This window comes from Cyprinodon tularosa, unplaced genomic scaffold, assembly GCF_016077235.1.
Source record: "Cyprinodon tularosa strain WSP-4 unplaced genomic scaffold, ASM1607723v1 ctg332, whole genome shotgun sequence".
NCBI lineage: Eukaryota > Metazoa > Chordata > Actinopteri > Cyprinodontiformes > Cyprinodontidae > Cyprinodon > Cyprinodon tularosa.
Genome location: NW_024039044.1, coordinates 614,335 through 635,610, shown reverse-complemented (window position 1 = coordinate 635,610; position 21,276 = coordinate 614,335). Strand labels below are relative to the sequence as shown.

The following is a 21,276-nucleotide window of genomic DNA, read 5'->3' as shown; positions in this document are numbered from 1 at the left end:
TTTTATTTGTAACATCATATTTTATATTATGAACCACTTTTCCCCAGTCTATCACGAGGTTGGAAAATAAATTGCAATTACAATCTATTTGCATTTTAAAAAAAGACCACATTTTTGGCCATGTTGTTTTAAATTGGCGTTCTCACTCCTGCCGTTTAGGTGTTGGTAATATCCTTTGGGTTGTCCGCCACACAGAAAATAAAGTCTAAATAAAACAGAACTCACAATTTTGGTTTTAAAAAATCTGCGGTTTCTATATCGACCCTTCGTAGCTATAGTAGTACTCGGAAGTGTCACCTCCCGTTGAAATGTTGCTCATAACCAACAGCATTTGTTTATCCCTGCTGCTCATTTCTGCAGCGTGTCAGTAGGGTAATAAGAGATCTATAGTGACATTTCGTGAAATATTGGATCATTCTTGCAGCACCCTATAAAAAGGACAGCTACTGTCAGTTTTTAGAGATGGATCAGGCTTACTGAAGAAATGCATCCTAGTTTGATGGTTGTAGTGTAGGAGTCTCTTCATGTGCAGGGACTCTGTCTGTCCTGATTGGGTCACAGCCTTCATCCAACCTGCTTCCGTCTCTTTATATCAGCTGGAAGTTTCCTGGTGTCCCATGCTTTGTTCTCTACTGCCCATCTCCTCATTGTTGTTTGCTTTGTTTGACTTTGTCTGATTGTCTGTCCGTCTGGCTAACTGTGTGTCCGTCAGCTGGGCTGCATTTCTGTCTGTGTGTTCACAGGCGTGAAAGACATCATGGCATTTGAAACAGCAGGACGCACTGTGTGTCTAAATGTCAGCTAGGCCCACTGGTAATAAACCATTGCTTATGTCCCAGCATCCCTTTTTTTTTTTTTATCTTTTTGTTATAGTCTCTCCACCAATCAGCAGTTTTTTGTCATGTCCCTCTTCCCCTAGCATTTAAAAAAAAAAAAAAAAAAAAAAAAGCATTCCCCCATGCATAAAAACAAAAAAAACTAAGTCATGCGTGTCTCTCTCAAGGATTATCCATGAGGACGGCTTCTCTGGTGATGACGTAAAGCAGTACAAGCCTGTCGTCTACAGCAACACCATCCAATCTCTGGCTGCCATCGTCCGCGCCATGGACACGCTGGGTCTGGAGTACGGAGACAAAGAACGCAAGGTCAGAAGAATGCTTTACAAAATGTGTCGTCCATGCACACACACTGCAAAATGTAAACATTAATCCCAAATCTTCTGACGAGGTAGAAGTGCAAACTAAGATGGAGCTTTGTTGGACAAGGTGATATTAATGATCAATCAGAGGACGGCACAGGGAGCAGATGATTCCAGCTGTGGCTAAGTTTATACTCCACATCTTATGCATAATGTTCAAACCTGCAACTCATCTTCATCCCTAATAGGTATGATTATCTTACAGGATGTGAAATATCTCAAGCAAGATTTTAACAATTGATTCATTTTCAAAGTTGGTAAAGTTTTTCTTTTCAATGTATTTATAAGATAATACAGTTTGGTTATTGCACTCAATCCTTTGGTGCTGTTATTTGATGTATGTCTCACAGATTTAAAGGCTAATAGAAAAGGCTGCCAGCCAAGTCCGTCATACAAAATTCCATCATGTCAGTTCTACGTTAGTCCTTCTTATGCCTTTTCTAAATCCCACGGCAGGCAAGTTCAATTTGTAACACGCTAATTGGGGATTATGTGCCTAATCCAAAGAATAACATCAGTTCTGTCTGAATTTTGGAGCAATGGGGTGAGGTTAATTATCAACGCAGGGACCAACCGTGACAGAGAGATGTGTTACATCCAACATCTTATCTGTGTTTTGCTGCAACTTTAGTGGTAAAATTCTCATTAATAATCAGCTTAAAGTTGTCAGCATATGGCAGACAATATGTTTGCTTTTATTTTTTGTAAGGTTTGAGTTTGCCAGCTTTAGATGGCAAAGATACACAACTATATCCATATGCATTCTGCAGAGAGCTGTGCTCTGTCATTAATTGAATTTATCCATCCATCCTAAACAAACTTGAACATGCAGCATTCTATTTTAGAGTTTGATTTTTGAATATTTTAAAGTGCTAAGTGATGTATACTTCCACCCCTTTCAAAGGTTTAAAACACGGGTTCATTCAATCCTGTTTTTTAAAAACCGAAGTAAAGATGAGTGAAAGCGGAGCAGCTGCAGCCTTGTGTGTGTGACAAAAGTGTCCTCTATGCTAGATGCTCAATTTAACTCCTAAAACCAGTCAGGCAAAAAACAAGAAAACTCCTAAATGAATGTGTGAAATGAGAGGCAGCAGCAGTAGGTGTGATAAGTTTGTCTCTGTGGGAAAAATTTGGTCTCAGATCAGAAACACATGGTGGAAAAGCTATACTTATCAGCATATCAGTGCTAATCTGTTATCATCTTTCTGTATTAGCAGTCCTGTGAAAATGTTAAGAATGAAACAGAAAATAAATCCTTGAGAAAAAAAGATCTTTTACTTCCCTTAAACTTCATCACAGGACAAAATGTACAAGTTGTTACAGCTTTAAGTAGAATAGCTTCCTTGAGATTCTGAAAAAAAATACAAAACTACAAAGATTTTTTTTCACGTAAAAGTTTCCCATACCTGAGCAGGAAATTTACCCCATATGACATTATCACAGCATTCGACTGACAAGCTTCAAGAAAATAAATGTTCCCATCCGTTTAATCCACTTTGTAAAACAAATAATTCAAGACCCTACATCGAGGAAGTATTATTATTCTGAATTGGTTTAATCTTCAAGAAAGGAAGCTTGAAATTTCCTTAAATCAACTTTTAAAATATTTTCTCCCAAGGATTTAACATGGTACAGTATTGTTCCTTGGATCCTTTGTTTTGTAGCAAGTCCTCCTTTTATTTTAATTTATCTTGACTGAGTTACGTTTGATTTAAAACTTATTAAACTTATTTAACCTTCTGGCAGTTAGATTTGGAAAATATTTTATTGAACCTGAGATAGGTCCACTGTGAAATGATAAACAATGTAAAAATGGTATCAGCTCTAAAGGAAACAGATTTTTTTTTGGTTTGTGTGACATATAAGATTAATGATGGCATGTTGAAAATAATTAATATTTTTCTCAAAAATTAGGGATCTTAATTGGCATTAAAGCAACCATCCCATCTTTTGTTGTAATGGGCTCCAGATTTTTTCCTTTAGAAGACCTTGTTGTCATTATCCTAATCTTTAGCTTTCTCCACAGATTTGTTGTTAGATTTAGGTTTATTAGAGAGAAGGGGAGAAGTCGATGCTTAAAGCCAGTGGTGTATTTCTGAACTGGAATCTTATGTTTTGCCAGGGTGAGATGATAAAAAAAATAAAATGTGAACACCCTCCGTCTTTTAGAGACTTTGCACACATTGGATTTTACTTAGAGAATAGCTGAATCTATGCTACCATTGACCATCATTTTAGTATTTATAATTTTCTCACTTCAGAAGATGTTTCACCTATAAAGAAAAGACCTGTGCAGTCTCAGCAGTCACAGCCAGGCTGACAGTAGTGTCATGTCAACTTGTCGCCAAAAGGGGCAAACTTCTGCAAAACTCTCAAACTTGTGCTTTTTTCTATCTGTCAGAATTAATTGGTTTCAACAGCTTCATTTAATCTGCAGTTAGGCCACTTTTACCACAGTGAGATAAGCTAAAAACGCTTCAGAAACATCGGAAACAGTCATGCGACCTTGTTTAGCCTTTCTCTTTGGTACGTGTCCCCCTCTGCCTTCTCCTTTAGGTTCCCTGTTTAGTCAGCTGATTACCCTGAAACTGGGTTCCTCAGTTCCTTCCTGTTCACTGCCAAATCATTGTGTATCCACAGTAAGTTCCCATTCCAACTCATCTTTACATCACATCAGGAAACCATGTCCATTGCACCTCATAGTAATACTTGCTTCTGCATTTGGTTTCTCCCTCTCGTACTGTATCACTCAATGCACAGTGTGAGTTATTGACTTTAACCTCTTTCAAAGGCACAGGATATTTTTAATCACAGCCAAGCTATTGATGTTCAGTGTAGGGAGATGAAATAACAATCCACCTATTGATCAAGATAGTGTATCCATGTGTGTTTTGCACACATAGGCATTGCATTTCCATTTAGAGGTGATGGTATCAGCTTTAAACCTAATGGACTGTTCCGTGTGTGTGTGGGGGGGGGGGGGGGGCATTTAGAAATATTGGATTGTTAAATGTAGAGAAATGCTCTTCATGTCTCTAAGAGTTGAGCTCTAACTACAGAAGAGAGTTTGTTATTACATTGATGGATTTGGTGCCATTCAACAAGAATATTCATCCTCTGATGGTAATTTGGGGGGGTAATTGGGCACCCCCGTGGCCATCCTTACCAGGTGATCCCATGCAGACATAATTCACAAACAGCTCCCCTCTAAAACAAAATGGCAGCTGTAAGACTCTCAAGTTGAACGTTCTTGATCGGAGGTCTTCAACAGGGGGTCCCTGACCCCTAGGGGGTCCACAGAGTTACTGCATTGGGGTCGCGAAAGTTTAGGTTGATTAGACTTTTTTTTTTATATTCTCCCCTGCAATTTCTTCCACTAATTGAAATGTCTTTAAATACACATTAACATGAATGCAACACACTGTAGTAAACAAATAAATGGAAGCAGAAGATGTCTTTCAGTCATCGATGCACACATTCAGCGACACACAGGAGCTCTTTCAAGCTGGGCACAGTTTCATTCACAACACCTGTCCCATCAACGAGGAATCAGAATCAGAAATACTTCAATAATCCCAGAAATTACTTTCTTTACATTACTCAATATGTAATAGAGTGACTATAGGACCAGTTTGATATAACACAATTTCATACAATATATATATTTAGGGGGTCCCCGCTCTATCTCACCATCAGTTTGGAGGTCCTTCACCTGGAAAATGTTGAAGACCCCTGTTCTAGATAATGAATTAATCCATGCTCTCTTTTTTTGTTTTACGGGGAAGAGGAGAAAGTTTTGTCTCTGCAAGTCATCTAGGAGTCTTCTATGTAGTAAGAGATAAAATAAGCCAACTCAATTCAATATAGGTATGTACAGTATATCACCATGTAGAACATTTATTAATAAATGGACCATATAGTGGACCATTTCTCAGGAAATGAAGGAAAATAATTGCAATAGATAAAATGCTACCCCAGGAACTCAAAGCTAAAAGATTGCTCACAATATCTTAAATTTGGAGACCATTGATGTGTAGATATATGTGTTTATTGTATTAGTAAGAGCTTTAGGAAAATCTAATTTGTCTTCATTTGGAAAATATGATTGTTCTGCTTGTTTATTTTCCTGTTCGAAGAGTAGATTTGCACTGAACTGATTCAGGGGGCCTCAGCGGTGCACATTGGTTCCCACTTTGCCATTTGTATAAAACCTTCCTGGCTACGCCACTGCACCTTACTTCTACTTCGTGAATGTTTTGCTTCTGAAACCTTTGAGGGTGTTACAGCTGAAGTTGTTCTGGGGCCTAGAGTCCAGGGTCACATCCTCATAATGGGTTTATAGGGATAACTTAAACCATCAAGGTATGTGGATGATTATATGTATGTTGCCAAATAAGCTATATAAAATGAAATAAAAACCCTGCGAGTGTTTGAGATTTTAAAACAATGGAAAGGCTTGTATCTGAGTGACTTTGTGTTCTTTGGTAATGAAGCTATTTTATTTTAGGATGCCCTGTACTGGATGTTGAACAGTGTTTGCAGGGCCCTGCTAACAGTTGGGTTGAACCAGGGTGCAGAGTACTTGCTGTGGGGATCTCTCTATTGGACAACAATAACTCTGCTTCCAGATCCCCGTCAGTGGAGGCAGACATTTGTTAAGCTGCTATAAAAGGAAGTAAATCTGTATGTTTTTTTGGCTGACGAGGAAAACCAGTTGAAATGTAAATTCAAAAAATAATAATTGAAAAGTGAGTGCTGACCAGAAGTAGATAAATATGGTAAAATCCATAAGAGGGAGAAGGTAGATAATCTAAAAGTAGAAGCAGTGAAACAGACAGTAGACATTAGACAGACAGAGCAACACAGTGAGCTTTGTTTAAAGTACAATCCTACTGCTCACTTCCCCACAAAGTAACCAGACATCCGACTGACGCCCATAAAGCATCAGGCGTGTTTGAGTGTGTGTGTGTGTGTGTGTGTGTGTATATATATATATTTAAACACATCTTTCTTTACATTAATATGAAAACGCCTCCCATCTTTTTCCATGCTGGACCCTTCTGTCTCCCAGTTTTTTCGGACAGCACCAGTTCTTGAGCCCGTGGAAACTTACCTTTGGTGCCCGCTCTCACCTCATCTTCTGTTAACACCACACCCACCCGACCCATCTGTTCCTGTGGCCTTCACTGGTTGCTGTGGAAACCTGGTGTTTTGCCTTGCTCTCAACACATTCCGCAAGCTTGTGTCCAAGGGCGGTGTGACACACACAGACACGCACACACGGTGCAGACTCGCACAGTGACAGCAGGGTCCAAATAGACTGTGCTGCCACTGCTGTACGAAGCTTGGAGCACTTTTCACTTAGACCTCAAGATATGAAGCACTTCACAGCACACGGGACCATCTCTGCAGATATTCTTGCAGTAACCTGATCTTTTCTCCTTTGGATTATAGTTTTTTTTAATGAAAATGATAGAGATTTGGTCACATGTCTTTTGAGACAAATGCAACATTTTAGTTCCTCCTTTGAGGGGAATATATTTCCCACCAGTAGTGAGAGGCTGCTTGGGGGAGCAGCTGTTTGTACTGATGCCTTGCAGCATGATCCTCCCTGGTTCCAGCCCAGGGTCTTTGCATGGTCTACCCATGAATGTTTTAGTTCCTTCTACAGTCCAAAGATGATTGTTAATCACATTTAGGCAGCTGTGCTTGTTTGTCCTCTGTCTCACTGTCTGTCCTTGTGATTGATTAATGATAGCCTGTCCAGGGTGTGCCTTACCCCTCTGTTTGTTGTACACACCAGAAGAAGATGCATTTTTTTTTAAATCCCATTTTCAGTTTTAAACAGTGATTAACGGATCCGATTCTTTGTGCCCCTTGCAGATTTTTAGTTTTCTTGTAGATCTGACCAATTCAGAAGGTTTCTTAAACATGCAAGAACAAAATGTGCTGTATGATCCCGGACAGAAAGGCTCTGGAAAATAAGATCATCCTTAGGAATACATCAGATCACATGTTCCTATAATTAATCAGGTTTTACTAACCGCCAGATAGCGTTTATGAAAGGACGTCTGTTTGGTAATGCATTTGCAGACTGAACAGAAAACGTCAGTTTATTATGCATTAAAAAAAAAAACTCAATAGCCTACTTCAGCTGCTGATAATCATTTGTTTAAGGCTGTTTGATTAAAGCATCACACAGTAATGGTGAGAAAGGTAATTTCCACCATCAATTATTTATTTTTTCAATTTTATGCCTAAAGCTTAATTTTGAAGTCTGATAAAAATTAAATTTAAATACAAAATATTGTCCGTGGCTTAGCTTCCTTTACAACCAGAACATGATTGATAGGAAAATGAGATTTGAACCATAGAAATACAAGAAGGATAATACCAGAAATGGGATGTGACTTTGTGTATTTATATAATTGTGCCGAGTGCTTTACATGCTCTTTCAATTACTGAGTCATTGGTGACCTTCCTTTCAGTTTATTCTTTAGTCCTGACTTCTCTGAAAGCTCCAAAGCATCTTAAGTGTCAGCCTGAAGCATCTCTAATGCAGTTGTTTTACTTCCACATTTACCTATGGGTTGACCTTTTACTCCATTTTCCATATAGATATTGCTTCACCGGATCCAGATAAAGATAGTGACCTGGGTATGTCTGTGTTAGATGTTCATTACCTTTATAAATAATGACGGGGGGCAGATGGTGGCACTTCTTATACTGCATATGGAGCATAAACAGAGAAGTGATGGCATTTAGAGTCACATGTTGGTGCACAAACAGAGAATCCTTTCATAAAGAAGCTCCAACATCATCTTTTGGTTGGTTAGTATCATTCTAGCTAATATTAAGAAAACACAGAGCTTATTCTAAGATCCGTTGAAAGGAACTGATGTTACAGCTGCCTCTCAGTTTGAACACTGTCAGAAAAAGACTCGGCATCTAAATGGACTTATAAAGACAACGAGGCTGTAACATAAGGAGGAGATGGAATGAACAGAGGGACGGGATGAATCTCTGCACAGAGCAGAGAACAGTCGGAAAGCAGGCCAGCCGGTTGGTGCCTGTTGTTGTGGAAACACATTCTTATTCTAGGAATTCATCTCTTCCTGTTCGTGTGTCTGAATTTGATTTTTGTGCGCCTACCTTCTTCTGATAATAAAGCCCATCCGCTTGTTACAACTACAACAACCTGCTTCATCCCTAACCTTGGTACCTAAAAACGAATCTACAGCAAAGATCAAACCATAAATACCCAATAGACAAGCAAAGGAATACTTAGCAAATATAAAGATTATTAGCAAACCACAAAGGCTAGATGTTGGGCTAAAGGGATCACTGTTAGAGCTTTAACAAAAGAACACAATAGTAGCCTACAAACTGCACAGACAGTTATGGTTTGTGATCCTAAAGGAGCATTGGACAGGTTTAAACATTAAATATTAAATATTAATTCTATTCTTATTTTCCATCCATTACCTGACAATGGCATGATGTGTAAAAAGAGTTTTTTTATTTACCAAGGTCATCTCTTTAGCCTCTTTGGTTAGTTCATGAGCGTAATTTGAGTTGGATTCTCTGGATATGATGGTCTGCACGGATCACAGAAGGCCAGTCACAAATGCAATGCAAACCCCACCATAGATTCAACACCAGAATATGAAAATAAAAAGAGAAATTGGAGTCTGGTGGGCAATGAAATAAGACAAGAGAGTAAATATCGGGGCAGCTTTCAAACAAAGAAGGGAGCTTAAATCTGCCCTGGAGATAAAAGGAACCTGTAGTAAATAAGTTTAATATTATTATATTTAATCAAATAATATATGTGTTTTAATTATAATATGTGATTACTAATATTAATTGTATTATAAATATTTATAACTTCAATACCTCGGAAGACATTACACTGTAAGGAGGCCTGTGCAGTTGCAGCAGCATGTGCCTTTCCTTTTTTTTTCATTTGCATGCAAAACACTGGCGCCATTTAAACTACTGCAAAAACTTTTTAACTTGAGTTATGTTTGTTTAATTTTCAAATAAATGACATCAAGTATCTGCTGGAAAGATGTAAGGCAATCAACCTATCAAAACAGAGAAGTACTTTACCATTCTATGCAAAATAAATCAATATATGAACAAAATTACTTAAATTAAAGGCTTTCAGTCACTAATCAAATTGATGATTTCAGATTTTGCCTTTAGAGTCTCTCACATTTTCCTACTCAACAACAGAGTGGCTTTAAACCAGGCACTGGGTAACACACTACACCTGGCAGTAAACTAGTTTGAACTGACAAACACCAGCAAGCCAAGGTCAAGGGTTTCACAGAAAACCCAAACAGAGAGGGATTAAATCACAGCTGGGCTAACTGGCAGATGAGTTTTGTTTAAATAGAAGGCTCTCCTCTGTGATTGGAGGAGCAGGAGGCAAACGCACCTATCAGGTTTCAGAGGGATGTTCATTGGGAGGAGTCCGGAGAGGCAGGAAGCTCCACAGCTGGGGCCAGTGTTCTCAAACTGCATAGGGGTTATGCAAGCAATATGGCCTCTTCCCAAAACACTTGATGATAGTAGAAACAGTGTTCACTGAAGGTAAACCACACATGACAGACATTGCTGATCTAAAAATACACACATCTCTTATGAAATACCAGCAGTCCTTGATGCACTGCATGACTCACTGGTGAAGCAGGGGACCATATACAGAGGCTCTGACTCCTGACCCATGGGCGTCTACTACATGTCTTCACCTTCTCTCACTTTGCTTCTGCTTATGAACAAAATCTAAAGACCCCAAATAAAAATATCAGCACACTTTTAAGACCATTTTAAATCCAATGACTAGGATATAGATGCATCCATATATCAAGTTGCAAATAAGGCCATGTTGACATAAAGCTGTAAAGCCCAGCCTTTTTATGGTTTGGCTTAAACAAAACTATTTCATGCATTCATCTTTAATTCAACTGATTTATATAACATTTATTTAGAGTGGCCTTTGACTTTGCTATCTAAACATTATTACATTTTCAGTCTAACTTTTATTCCGTTTTCTTAATACCGTATTTTCATGACTATAAGGCGCACTTAAACGTCTTTTTTTCCCCTCAAAATGTGCGGTGCGCCCTTTGGTGCGGTGCGCCCTATGTGTGTTGTAACTGCGACTTTTGAGACCACCTCATTGAGGAGATGATGAAAGAGTGGCTGAATGTAAGGAGACCAGGTGTTTTTTTTCCCACTCATCACCATCGCTGTTAATATGCGACTCCATGCGTGCCCATCTCACAGCTGATGTGAAAAACATGGAGAAACAAATTAACCCTGTGCTCGCTGTTCAACCGCTCGACATCGGTGAACCGGACCCAGCAGGTGCAGCAGAAGCAGCGAGTTTACATGCAAAGTCAATGGTTGACGCGCGTATAGGTGCAGCAAAAGGTCCCGCAGCCTTTAAGCATCTGACGCACCGCCAACGCGCTGCTGCTGCTCGAGATGGAAAAATTGAAGTTTTGCTGCTGGACGCGCCGCATCAACCAATCAGAGAAGCTGATCTGGGAGCTGACAGCGAGACAGACACATCGCTCTGATGACATATGATATTAACGCAAAGAAAAGGGCTGGATGGATGAGGAGATGATGAAAGCGTGGCTGAGGGAGGTGTAGCCTATGTGAGGAGAACAGGTGTTTTTTTCCACGCATCACCATCGCAGTTAATCTGTGACTCCATGCATGCCCATCTCACAGCTGATGAGAAAAACATGGTGAATCAAATGAACGCTGTGCTCGCCGTTATCCCGGGAGGTCTGACAAAGGAACTTCAACCGCTCGACATCGGTGTGAAGCGGCCGTTCAAAGTAAGGCTGCGAGCGGCGTGGGAGCGATGGATGACCGACGGAGACCACAGTTTCAGGATAAGTGGAAGGCAGCGCCGGGCAAGTTACGCCACCGTTTGCGAATGGATTGTAGATGCTTGGACTAACGTGTCTGCTGGCTCTGTTGTTCAAGCTTTCGCAAAAGCCGGCATTATTTCTGAGGAGCTGCGCTGCACGGAAAGTGACTGACAGCGAAGATGGGAAACTGGCATGTCTGATTTAGCGCAGCTGTTTAATTCAGAAACAGAGGATGATGACTTTGATGGGTTTGATTACTACTCTGTAATAAATACATTAATAAAGCACAATCATACTCAGTTTTGCTCCCGCTCTATTTTTCTACCTGAAAACTTAATTCAACAGCAGCCTCTGGGCGGGTCTCCTCCTCTTCAGCGCGGTGGCTGGCAGGTGTTTTTTCATCTAAATAATCTAAACCTTGCAGCTATATTTGCTGTGATCAGTGGGAATAAAGTAGTTTTAATATATTTTTAAGTGAGAAAGTCCACCTGAAAACTTAATAATTGCAGTCAGTTCATCCAGATTATCTATTTCTGTCGGAGGCGCTCAGACCCCCACATACCAGCGGTGCACCGACAGTAGAAATCCTTTCATCAGCAGCCTCTAGGCTGGGCAGCCTCCAGGTTCACCGCGGCTGCTGGCAGGTGTTTTTCATCTAAATAATTTTAGCTGCAGGCACCAGGATACCGGTAATAAAAGCGAACATATTCCGTCAGCAGGTTTCAGGATTTTAAGTTAATTTAGGAGTGATCACAGCGCTGTGTCATCTGCGATGTGTCTGACCCACGGCCAGCTCCCAGGTTTGATTAATAGTTTGTAATAAATACATGAATAAAGCACAGTCATACTCAGTTTTGCCCCCGCTGTATTTTTAAATACGCAGTAGAGGTATTTAAAGGTAGTAGAGGACATGTACCTGTATATAAAAAACGCGCCCTATAGTCCGGTGCGCCTTATGTGTGTGTTAAATACAGAAATGGGACACATAACTGAGAGTGCGCCTTTTAGTACGGTGCGCCTTATGGTCGTGAAAATACGGTAATCTTTTTTTGGGGGAAAAAATAATCATTATATGTTTTGTAATATATAATCCACTTATTTTATTGTATCACTTTAGTTCTTTTTAACTATTTGTGTTGTCTCTGTGTCACTAAATGTATTTGTCTTTGAAATCTCTTTCCAGCGAAGTGTGTTTTGTGAATAAACTTGCCTTGCCTTTTTGGAGGGATATTGTAATAAGTGGATGGATAATGTTTTGGTTAAAGAGCAGGATGTTTGCCTCCTAAGAGATCCCAGTGTGGCAGTATCGAAACTCTGTCTCATTCTGTGTCCCTGAGAAACACCTATAACCCCAGATTACTCCCCAAATGTTACTTAGTGTGGTAGCACTCCTCCCAAATGGATGGGTTAAACAGAGGGAAATTTCCATTAAAAAAGCCCATTAGGGATATTTTTTAATTATCAATAGGCAGAGAGAGTAGAGAAGCTAAAGCATGAACTTTAAAAACTGCAAAACAACCTTTATATATGTCTTGCCATAAAGAAGATTTGTACAAGCTGGGGTCATATTATACAATCTTATTTATTTATTTTGGCATAGACCGAGTTGGGAAAAGTCTGCATCAGACTTGCATCACTGCAAGTGTGTGAGAAGAACCGATCTGATCCAACTTCATTGCATCCAAAAAAACAAACAAAACAAAAAACATGTTTAAATCTTTTGAAGCAAGTTGTGTAATATGGACTAACCAGAGGGTGAGGCAGGTAGGAACAGTTAAAAGGAATTTAGATGGTGAGAATTTAATAACTTAAAAAATCTTTTATATTTCTGGCATGGAACAAATAGTTCAAATGTAAAAAAAATCTTTAGGTTACAGCCAACAATTTTTCCAAAATCCACAAGCAAACTCATCCTCAAAGGAATATTCCAACCTCTCAACAGGAAGATGGAATATTTTATATTCAGATTATATTAGCCTGTGGGTTAAACTTTACATTATAATATGTTGAGCAAGTCTATAAGGCTGACTTTTCCTGTAACTCTTCAGACTGAGTTTCTTGAAGAAGAGATGAAATCTTTCAACAAAGAACAGCCCATCAAGAAAACTTACTCAATGTTTTTGACCTGGCTTATAGAGATGCATCAGGATTTAATTCCATTTCATGTGTTATGGAGTTGAAGGTATAAAACCTCTGAATTCGATCTTGTGTGTGCTTCTTAAACTGCTGCTCTGGCGAGAATTGGGACTACAAAGTTTTAAGCCTAGCCTTAAAAGTAGACAGGGTGTCTGCCTCACGGACTAAAACTGGTAGTTGGTTCCACAGGAGAGGAGCCTGTGGAACCAACTACTCAGTAGGTTTTAGTCAGTTTGATAAATTCTCCTGTGCTCCGAGGTTTGGAAAATTGCCCTGTGGTACTCCTTTTAAGTTCAATGGCATAACGACACAACAGTCGGCCCGTAAGCAACATTATCTGGGTGGGCCCCATATGAAGTACAACACCGACCACCCCGACCCCCTGTGGGGTGTTGTGTTTAAATGGCTTACCATCATGTTGAAATCTGGCATGTGTTGGGTATAAATAAGGTCTGGTCAGTCAAGCTAGTATCAGGTGGGTTTCAGAAGAATTTTTCGCACTATTACATCTGCAAAGAGACGTCCTAGTCCACAATTGCGTAGGGGACTTACCAAGTGTCAGTGACGGGGCACCTAAGAGGTCGGGGGCCCCTAAGCTACTGCATACTCTCTTTACCGATAGCTGGTTAAGTTGACAGTTTGTTTTCGAGCCTAACATTCTGTAGTTGAGACTGAAAGCTGTTTACTGGGTGACTGTGGCTCAGAGGAAAGAGACATCTTTTTGTAATTCTATAGTAGGTGCAAGCTTAATTCTAACTTCCTCATTCACTCAACTGGTTAGGACTCTTAACCCTTTTCTGCCAACTGATCTGTAGTTCAGTGTATGAATGTGTAGGTGAATGTGGCTCAAGTGTAAAGCCACAGTGGTTAGTGGTTGTTATGACTAGAAAGTTCTGGATAAGCCCACTTACCACAATGAATGTAGAATTATCTTGTCATCTTTCGCTTCATCGCGGCCAGAGACTTCCAGGCTCCCCTCTCCAGAGACACCTCCACCAGGTCTGCTGGGTGAAGCTCGAGACAGAATCCCTCAAGCATGTCCTAGGTCGTGCTTGGAGTACCTCCCAAAGAAGGCATCCAGGGGGAATCTGTAAAAGCTGTCAGAGCCAACTCCCTTCGAAGTGAAGGAGGAGTGGCTCTACTCTTATGCTGCGTTCACACCGGGGGCAGCAAAAGCAGCAAAATCGCGTCTGCTGCTTCATTTTTGCTTAGTTCTGACGCGCGTCTGAAGCAGCTTTGCTGCTCTCGCTGCGCGGTCCAAAAGTGTGTCTGACGCGCGTTGGGCGGAGCTTCACTATCCTTTCTCTGCCTTGCAGCTATTTTTGCTGTGATCAGTGGGAATAAAGTAGTTTTAATATGTTTTTAAGTGAGAAAATACACCTGAAAACTTCATCAGTGCAGTCAGTTCATCCAGATTACAATCCTGCCTCCCAATGTTATTTCTGTCGGAGCCGCTCAGACCCCCACATACCGGGCGGTGCGCCAACAGAAGGAATCCATTCATCAGCAGCCTCTGGCCGGGTCACCTCCTCGCGGTTTACCGTGGCGGCTGGTAGGTGTTTTTCATCTAAATAAACCGATCTGCAGGCACCAGAATAATAAAAGCGAACATATTCTGCCGGCAGATGTATATATTTTAAGTTAATTATGCGTTAATAAACTGTTTAAGAGGAGTAATCAGAGCGGTCTGTGTCATCAGCGCTGTGTCTCTCTCCCAGCCAGCTCCCAGATCAGCTTCTCTGATTGGTTGACGCGGCGCGTCGAGCAGCAAAAATTCAATTTTTCCATCTCGAGCAGCAGCGCGTTTGCGGCGCGTCACGCGCGTCAGATGCCAAAACGCGCCCGACGCCCTGCTTCAGCTGCTCAGACGCGCTGCGCTTGCTGCTCGAAACGCGCCGCAGGACCTTTTGCTGCGCCTTGACGTGCGTCAACCATTGACTTTGCATGTAAACTCGCTGCTTCTGTCGCGCCAGCTGCCCCCGGTGTGAACGCAGCATTAGCCTCTCCTGGATGGCTGAGCTCCTCCTTGCCCTATCTTCAATGGAGTGCCCAGTCACCCTACAGAGAGAGCTCATCTCAGCTACTTGTATCTGAAAATGTAAAATCATCATCACAAAATGTTAATCAGATGTCCAGTTAGGAATAAAGGGGTATCCTCTTAACTGACCTTTTGGCTTATAGATCACCACACCTGGTGTGTGTGTGTCATAGATCCACTGATAGCAGGTTAAGAAGGTCACCGTGTGGACTGCCTTCTATGCATGCACACACTCACAATCGGATGTTTGAAGCTTGCTTTGTGTGTATTTTGATGTGTTTGAGTGCGTGTTGGTTTTTGAAGTCCTTCACTCTCTTTGATGCCGCCCCCTTTCCACCTTTATTTTCAGAATCAACCCATCGCCTCTTCAATCTGTCATTCCTTTCTTCCCTCCTTTATCATGTTCCTTGTCCTATCTCTATTTCTTTGACTTCCTGTTCCGTCTGTCTTCTGGCAAACCTTCCTCTGTGCTGTCATTTCTCTCTGCAGTCCTCTGGCAGTTTGGAGCTTAATGTTATATCCTCCAGATTCCAACATTCGTCTTTAAAACTTCAACACCGATCCATAGACAAAGGAACTAGTTAGATTGCAGAATCTTGGATTGAACCCATGGAGCGATGAGAGAGGTATAATTTACTGCATCTGCTAAACTGAAACGTACACATTTCATGGGTTTAAGATGACTATTTGTGCCAAAAGTGTTCAGAGATAAAAATAGTAAAACAGAGCAAGATTAGAGGGAAAAAAGTGCCTGCATTGTTAAAATGAGATTGAGTGTAGAAATGAAACGTATCCTAGCAACAGGGAGGATAGAGATCCTACACCTGAGATCAGGAATGCTGGTTTTATCAGCGTTGTCTTTGTTTCCTCGCTTGTTGCAGCTTGGAGCCTTAAAAAAGTGCTCTTTTTACCCACTTTTAACTGCAATACCCCTCCAAAGAAGGCTTCCTGCCTCACCTAAAGGTCTGATGTCCCTTGTTGCCTCCCCTTCATTGAAATCTTACTCCCCTGTAAATGGCTGACATGTTCTTGCTGCTCTCCCTCAGACCAGCCTTGCAGGTTTAATGATCCAGACTACCTTCTGGTGTGAATGTGAGCATGAGTGTGTGTGTTTCTGTCAGCTACTGTGACCGCTGGCCAGCTGTTGCAAACTGGAATGAAATAAAGCATTGTGCCACCTCTGCTTGGTGAGGAAATATATGACTGGAATAAAATATTTAACTTAAGTAATACAAAAAATCTAATGATCTGATAAATCAAAATTCTGATAGATTATTATGCTTCTCTACCCATTTAATCCTTAAAGTGTCAAGTTGAGGTTAATGTGTTAAAAACCTGTTTTGTCAGGATCTTAATTTTTAAAATTTGAAAATATAAAACTATTTGTGTCCAGCTAAATTATAGGCCCCATATTGTTTTGTAAGAAGAACAATCAGGGTTGAAACAAAATCATTAACTCTTGGGTGGACAATAAGTCAATATCAATCTATATCGCACTATCAATACCAGGTGTATTACATTTAATTAAATCCTACATTAAAGTATTTGATCACAGCTGGTTCATTAATTGATGTTCTCGGTTTTATGTAGTTTTATTTGTTAATGTGTTTTCAAGCAAATATTTCTATAACATTTTTTATACATTGCAAAATAATTTTCAGGTTTGTACAGGATTCTGTTGTAGCCATTCTTTGCAATCTTTCTGAGGCTTTGATTTAGTTTATGTTGAAATCAAAGGAATATATAATGATATAAGATTTATAAAATGTACTTTCATATCTTCCAGCCCTTCTTTCATTTCAGACAATGAAATCAGAAGTGAAAATGAAGAACTATGCTCTTTTTAGGTGAAAGCTCAGATCATAACTGAAATGTTATTATCAAACAGAAAACATTAAAGATGGAGTTCTGGATTACGGATACTGATTCGTAGTAGCTATCCTTTTTCTTTTTATTTGAATTTAATTTTAAGATTTTCATTGCTCAGAGAACTGCCTACGGCTGCGACCCTGAACAGTTGAATTTTTGGAAGAAAAAAAAAACATAATTTCAGGTAATTTAGCAAGAAACTATACTTGAATTCAGGACCGAGCTGGTTCAAATAAACAAACCCCAGCAGGGATCCTAACCCAGAACCCAGAAAAAAACTACAAGAGCTACCCCACTGTGCAGATTACCTTTAAATAGACCAAACAGACAGAGAACACAGGATGGAGAAGAGGTCAGAGATTATTTCTTCTCTTTGAAATGGAAAAAAGTGGTTAATATTTTGGTATCTTAATTTAAAAGTTGTGACACTATTTTGAGATTTGTATAAAATAACTAACTTGAATGGTCAGGATATAGGATCTTTTGGCAAACTAGGGATTCTCAAATTCATTCTGACATTATGTTTATATATGGCAGCCTAACTGAATTAGTCATTGAGTTGTCCATTTGCAAGAAGGAGTCTCAGATTGGCAAAGTGAGGCACCTGATCTGATCATTTCTGCATCTTAAACAGAGGTCAGAGTCAGTCTGAGTTCAACTCAGCCAAAGTCTCACATTTTAGTATTTTGTTTTTCTGTCTCCCTTCAGTTCGTCTGTGGCTGCGAACCAGCAGTGCATTTTAAATAGGAAAACCTGTCATAGTGCATAACATCAGTAAGCCACGGAGTAGAGCCTTTAGGGAAGAAAACACACGCTCACACCCCAGTACAACGGGTTTTCTCCTTCCAGAAACTGCCTTGTATCTTCTAATGCGCACACACACACACACCCACACGTACACATCCACACACGTACACAGAGTCCCTTACTAGCCTCCTCACAGAGTTAACCAGACTGGCCCTGCCAACATCATATGACAGCCACATGGACCTGTCTCACCACACCATGCCACAACACAGCACCTCTAAGAGCAAGTCTATGATTCCTTTCTCCTGTCCTCCACTGTTATGCAGGCTGCCGATCACTGATGCACTGGTTGGCAAAATACTTTTTTTTGTGAGCAATAATAAACATTAAAAAAAATCTTACATAAAGCTACAAAGAGAGAAGGAAATGAAAATGAACAAATATACATTGGAAGTATATAAAATTAAAAATGTAAATAACTTTATCTGAGGTAATAATTGCACCCAAAATACAGTATATTACAGAATATTATACTGTTTCTATAATTCTGTGGCAAAAAAAAAGAAAAACTGTGAATTTTAAGGTTAATCTACAGTAGAGGCATTTAGGAATCTAAGTGGGGTCAAGTCAAATGCTCACTACCGCAAGGAACTTCTGTGGCTTTTCTTGAATCTCTGCAGGACCCGTCTCCACTCATAGAGAGTAAGCCATACATTTAATGCAGTTCAGATGTGTTTATTTATGTGGTTAAAAAAAAAAGTTAACCCAATAAGCAAACTGGTCAGACTTCATTTCAGTTATTTGTACATAATTCAATTCAAACATACACGTTGGTAGGTACAATACAGCCAGATACAGAATCAGATGTCAGAGGGGAAAACGGTGATTAAGGATTTATGTTTCTACTAAGCTTTCTGTAAATATCTCACCATTCCATCTTTTGTGGCATTTATTTATCATGTCTCAGCTACTGACCCACAAAATACCAACAGTGGAGCCACAAAGCAGTGGAGCCACAAGGTTTTCACTGAAATACATCCTTAGCATCTAAAGATAAATAAGTAATCAAACTATGTACAATTCATTGCCAGTAAGTATTATTATAACAAAGAAATAATCAGTGAAATGCAACATTTCTACACAGTTTTTTGTAAATATATAAAGTGTTTGTTCTCTATTGCAGGTGGTCACTGTTTCTTTAGGTCATATTAGGTCAACGTTCACAGAGTTGTTTATTTGTGACATTTGAGTTTTTGATAATTAAATCTTCATTTGGTATAATGGATAACAGCAAATATGCCTAAAAGGATACTTAATGGTTAAATTCATCATTCCTTTTTTTTTTTTTTTTATGGGTTTGAAATGAAAGGAGGCTGCAGTGAATTGCAAATTCTGTAGAAAATATTAGAAAGATGGAATATCCAGGTTTGGAACCTAGAGCTCCAATCCAATAATGAAAAGTACTGCTTGGATACCAATTTGAGTAAAAAATAGTAATTAGGTAGTAATGGAAATATGAGTAATTTCTGCATGGACTCGTATTTCCCTAAGTCTCATAGAAAGATTTTAGAATATTATATAATGATAAAGAAAGGAAAGTAATCATCTAAGATTTATAAAGCATCAGTATTGCAATTTAATATTTTCCTGAAACTCCAAATACCCAAGTCAGTTTTTAAATAACTGCACATCACAAAACTGTCCTACCTGCTCCCCCTCCATCGAGTGAAATAAAATACTTTCTGGTCTTACTTATTTGTTCTAAAACTTTTAAGACAGTTTCCTTTTCGTGACTCCCTGCCATTTTGAAAGAATAAGTAAGACCATTGCAGCTGCAATGAATGGATAAAACTGAAGCTCGCTGGATGCATAAACACTAGAAGTATAGCAAGAGGAAATAGGCTTGTCACAAAGATTGTTATGTGGAAGGACCAATTGATAAGATTATTACCCTGAAACTCAAAGCTGAAAGTTCATCGACTTTACCTTTGAGTGCAACAGGTTTGAAATGAAAAAGAGTGAAGACAGAGGAGAAACTCAAAGACCAACTGTTTGCTTTGAGTTTCAATTTTTGACTTTACCTCAACTCTAGACCCTGATAACAAAAGAAAGTTTAAAGAAAACATTCATGCATGCATACCTCTGGGATTTGGTTCTCAGATGCTCAGGGGCAGAACAACAGACTTCATTCTCCTAAGAGAAGGAAAAGGGCGGGATGGAGAGGACAGAAAGATGATTTTTTTTCCTCTTTGAAGTGAGAAAATGATGAAAGGAGGGATGGAAAGAAAAAAAAACACCAAGAGGTGGTCTTCTGGGGTTAGTATGCTTAAGCATAATTCTATTTCACTTCATTCCTATGAGCGTTTTTAAATGAACGATCAGGTTGATAAAGAGAGCCTGAAATAATGTCATCCCTTTCCCTTTTTCTGCTCTACTTTAGACAACAAATAAAGTATGAGCTGTTTGCAAATGCACACAGTTGATGTACAGCAGTACATAATCCAAGCCTTGAACCACTTCCATTAAATTAAGCTCCATTCCCTGCAGACATTTATGTTCAAAAAATGGAATAAAACATGACCAAAGCAGCAGGATTAAAAGTTGATCTGCTGCTGCCTTGGGGCAGCATGCTAATAATTAGTATGGTCTGCCCCCAAGTTCTCACTTTCACCACAGGAATACAAATGACAACTCTTTGTAGCATTCATTGTTTTTCTTGAATTCCTTCAGAATTGAATCACTCAACCAGCTGCTGGTGGAGCTCATTAAAACAGATGGAAAACTGTCGTCTCCCTAAGATATATAAAGAATTTCACTTATCAGCAATGTGTCCTCATCACTTCTAGATGCCTAAATGCCTTGAGTTACTGCATCCTGATTGGCTGGTTTGCCATTTGTGTTGACAAGCAGCTGAAAAGATAAACCCTATAGAGCAGTGGCTTCAAAGGCAAATCTTAAGCATAATAATGATAATATTAATAACAGAACTTTATTGATCTCACATTGGAGAAATTTACCTCTGCATTTAACCCATCCCCATGGGGAGCAGTGGGCTCTCATTGTGCGGCGCCCAGTGGCAGTCTGCAGGAGTGGAGCTTGAGCTCACAACCTCCGGGGGCCAAGCGCAATGCTCTAACCACTAGGGCGCCCAATATCTATTTATGCACCTTTCCTTAGGTTAGCATTGGAAATGTGTCATGATAGGAACTGAGCTGCCTACACGTCTTGTCCTGCACAGAATTTTCAGATTCATTATAGCTTCTTAGCACAAGCTTTCGATGCTGACAGAAATATGAAAATAAGGCAATAAATAGTACAGACGGGCCATTTAGTGCTATTAGGTTTCATGACAACAAAAGTGCTGTGTATTTGTAGTTATAAAAATAAAAGGCCTA

At 39.7% G+C, this 21,276-nt stretch overlaps 1 protein-coding gene across 2 annotated transcripts in view; it reads left to right on the top strand.

Annotated features, from left to right (window-relative positions):
- Positions 1–21,276, top strand: part of gnao1a (guanine nucleotide binding protein (G protein), alpha activating activity polypeptide O, a) — a 146,993-nt gene that overhangs the window by 34,690 nt on the left and 91,027 nt on the right. For both annotated transcript variants that reach the window (XM_038293967.1, XM_038293968.1), the window contains exon 3: positions 1,004–1,145. In XM_038293967.1, coding sequence (XP_038149895.1) covers positions 1,004–1,145 — 142 coding nt within the window. The remainder of the gene's footprint in view (positions 1–1,003; positions 1,146–21,276) is intronic.